Source organism: Micropterus dolomieu, linkage group LG06 (genome assembly GCF_021292245.1).
Source record: "Micropterus dolomieu isolate WLL.071019.BEF.003 ecotype Adirondacks linkage group LG06, ASM2129224v1, whole genome shotgun sequence".
Taxonomy (NCBI): Eukaryota; Metazoa; Chordata; class Actinopteri; order Centrarchiformes; family Centrarchidae; genus Micropterus; species Micropterus dolomieu.
The window spans coordinates 28949226-28952411 of record NC_060155.1 but is presented as its reverse complement, the minus strand read 5'-3'; the positions used below and the strand labels follow the sequence as shown (position 1 = coordinate 28952411).

At 40.1% G+C, this 3186-nt stretch overlaps 1 protein-coding gene across 2 annotated transcripts in view; it reads right to left on the bottom strand.

Moving 5' to 3' along the window:
* The window catches only part of LOC123973120 (prohibitin-2-like), a 17730-nt gene extending 14988 nt beyond the window's left edge, over positions 1 to 2742 (bottom strand). The window contains exons 1-2 of one of the 2 annotated variants that reach the window (XM_046053008.1): positions 2630 to 2742; positions 1523 to 1652 (exon numbers count right to left, since the gene is read on the bottom strand). In XM_046053008.1, the coding sequence (XP_045908964.1) occupies positions 1523 to 1652; positions 2630 to 2650 (151 nt within the window). In that variant the 5' untranslated portion in view covers positions 2651 to 2742. Of the gene's footprint in view, positions 1 to 1522; positions 1653 to 2491; positions 2577 to 2629 lie in introns of those variants that run through there. The other variant, XM_046053009.1, reaches the window with a different exon arrangement.
* Between the last annotated feature and the right edge of the window lie 444 nt (positions 2743 to 3186).

Below are 3186 nucleotides of genomic sequence, written 5' to 3'. Positions count from 1 at the left end.
GTGGGGGGGGGGGGGGGGGGTACGATTATTATTGTTTTATTAATATTATTATAGTTTTGACAGGTAAATAAAAGTAGTCTAACTTGTGGACCAAAATAGTCATGTGACACACACAGTTGGACAATAAAAAAAAACAATAAAATAAGGTTTAAGGTGTAATATATATAAAATTTAAGCCTACGGCTGCCCTACCTTTAAATGCTGTGTTTCCAACATGTACTATATTTGGACAGGTACATTAGAACAGCTGCCTAAATATATTTGAAAGACCCACTGCAGCATTTTGCAGAGAAACACAGAGAGAAATCTTTACATTACAAGATGCGGAGATGGTGGAGATTACGGAGCGACAGTGAACGCACCGCTGCAGATGTCACTCAGCACCACGTTGGTTTCGATCCGCATGCGGCGCACTTGAATATGTAAATCGCAGGTGAGTTTATTAAACACGGCGACTTTGTAAAACGTACTGCTGATGGAGAAAGTTAGCAGAGCCTCATACAGGTAGAGAGACAAGAAGAGGCGGGGCCAGCAGGAGTGTTTGCAGCCCCCCACCCCCACCCCACAGTTACACTGTCAGTAATTTGTCTTTTATCAAATTATTTTAATTTTTGTATTGTGAAAACATTTGTCTGTTTTCAGGTTTAATTTTAATCAGAGGAGCAGGGTGCATTATATACAGTTTATATTAAAAACTACAGAAATGATCTCGAGTTTTTATTGAATATTAAAACAGCTGTAAAAGTGAGACGCACCCTTCTCCTAATACCTTGTTTATTGATGAGGAGGGCAGGTTGTGTGCTGCCCTGCAGCCTCTCCAGCGGGTTGTGGACAAAAGGACGTTGCACAAACGGCTCAAAGTTACGTAGAACACTTCACATCCTCTGCACCAACTACTGGCCGGATAACAAAGTCTCCTCAGACGGCTGGATGTGAGGCTCCCCGATTTCAAAATGAATTCAACCTTCAGATTATGTCTGCAAACCCCTCACAGGATTATTTGGGCCGATAATCTGTTTCGACCAGCCTCGGATCGGGACGCCAGGAGGATGAAACGGGCTGGCTACAGACGGATCTCTCACTGGACATTCGTATCTCCTGTTTAAGGACTCGTACACCTGAGAAACCTCTCTTTCTTCTCTTGTTCAGTGTTCACCACAGAACAAAGATCAACTTCTTTATCTAAGCTGATCTTCCTTGGTGCAAAATATGAAAAGCTTGAGTTTTTCAGCAGCCGTTTTCTGTTTTGTTCTACTACAAACTCAAGAAATACAAACTATACAACATGCTTTTCTGGAAGACGTGTTGCATTATTAAAAAAAAAAAAAAAAAAAAAAAAGTGTAAAAGGTACCAGAATATTTTCAGCCATGACTGCACCATATCCAAGACTGCAGCAGAGACTAGCTCGGTTTTATGATTGTCAAATAGCCAAATTAAACAGTTTCAACTAGTCAGTGGAGCGTTCAGGTGAGTGACAAGTGTTTGCAGTGTTTTTGTGTGCATTGACAAAAAGTAGTCCACCTGTGTATGTTGCTTCCTTCACGCCATAAACCAGAGCTCCAGCACCGACCAGGAGTTTGAGACCGAGTCCTGCACCCCGAGGTCCAGAAGACATCCTGCCTGCTATCTGCCGCAGCTGCTGCAGAAAACCCTGAAACACAAGGAGCAAGTTTATACAGCTTAAACTTTAGCAGCAAAAACACACTGAGCTGAATATTAACGGGGAAATTCAACACAGAAACGACACAGAGTGACCTTCACATTGGATGAGTAACCATGTTGAAGGTGGACATCAGCCAAAAACTCTTCAAGGACTGTATCTAGCTACAATAACAATAACTACATTTGCGTTCATGGCCGGCCAAACTCCACTCAAAAGTGTATTGTTTTAATGTTTGCTCGCACTAAAGCAAATTAGTCAGTCAGTTAGACATAACAGATTATCTGTATTCAAATTGTGGGCTCTAATGTCAAATTCGGCTTAGAGAAAAGCCACAAAGCAGAATTAGTTAGATAGAATATCAAAGTTTGTATTTGTTTTCTTATGACTTTAGTCCTTCCGGATGTCAACCGCAGTGTAAACAGCTTGTGTAAGTTGGCATAACTGAGGTTTTTGTAGAAAGCTAAGCTCCTCGGTGTACTTTTGTAAGTTATTTGTACGCCGAATTGAAGAGAGGACTGTGCAAACATCTATATAGTTTTAAAATGTTATTTTAAAATGCATGTACATATGCCAAAAGCGATGATAAATTAATGTGTTAGATTTTCAGACGGATACTGGCATCTGTGCTTACTAGAGTAGACGAATCTTCCCGAGGCTAACATAAATATTCCTGCCAGCGAAATATTACCAAACCAGCATGTAGTATCGTTAACAAACCCTCTAACTTCAGTACCGGTCTTCATCTTTGACTAAAAGCTCTCTGAAAATGACTTAGCTAACATTAGTGTAGGCTAACGTTAGCTTACATCAGAGTCAGCATCACTCACGTGTGTAACTTTTCTAAACGCTCATGTCACGAACACACATGCAAAGAGCGGGAAACAGCGGGACTGTTCAACCGAGCTGAAGCCAGAAATGTGACAAACATTTATATAAAACAGAATTTAAAGCAGAAAACAACTTACACCTGGATCTTTATTCGCCATGCTCGTCCGCTACGACTGTTGCTGAAGAGAAGAGACAAGGTCACGCGTGATGACGTACTTCCGTGTGCGCGGGGTAACATGGGAAATGTAGGATTTCCCCCGAGGTTATGTTCCGTGACTTTGGTGCAATACTTTTTTTTATTTTACTCATTGAAAATATGGAAAATATACAAAACAAATTAGGGAATGTGTAAACAAACATGAAGGAGAGAAATCAAGTAACAATGGTGGAAATGATACTTTAGCACACTCGAAACAGATAATGTAGGTAGGCTAAGTTATAAGCCTACTGAAAACACAAGAAAGGTCACGATAAAACAAATACATGTAAACAGACGAGGTGCAAAAGAGCTAGATAAGAGACATTAAAAAGCAAGAACTTAGATATTGATGAAAACTATTTTTTATCAATAGCCTTCAGTGACTTAAAGTAGATAGTCGTCTGCAAAAAAAAGCACATGAAGTGAAAGAGGGAGGACTATTCTGTATATTATATGTATATTATACTCGTTACAATCCCAGTAACGCACATTACA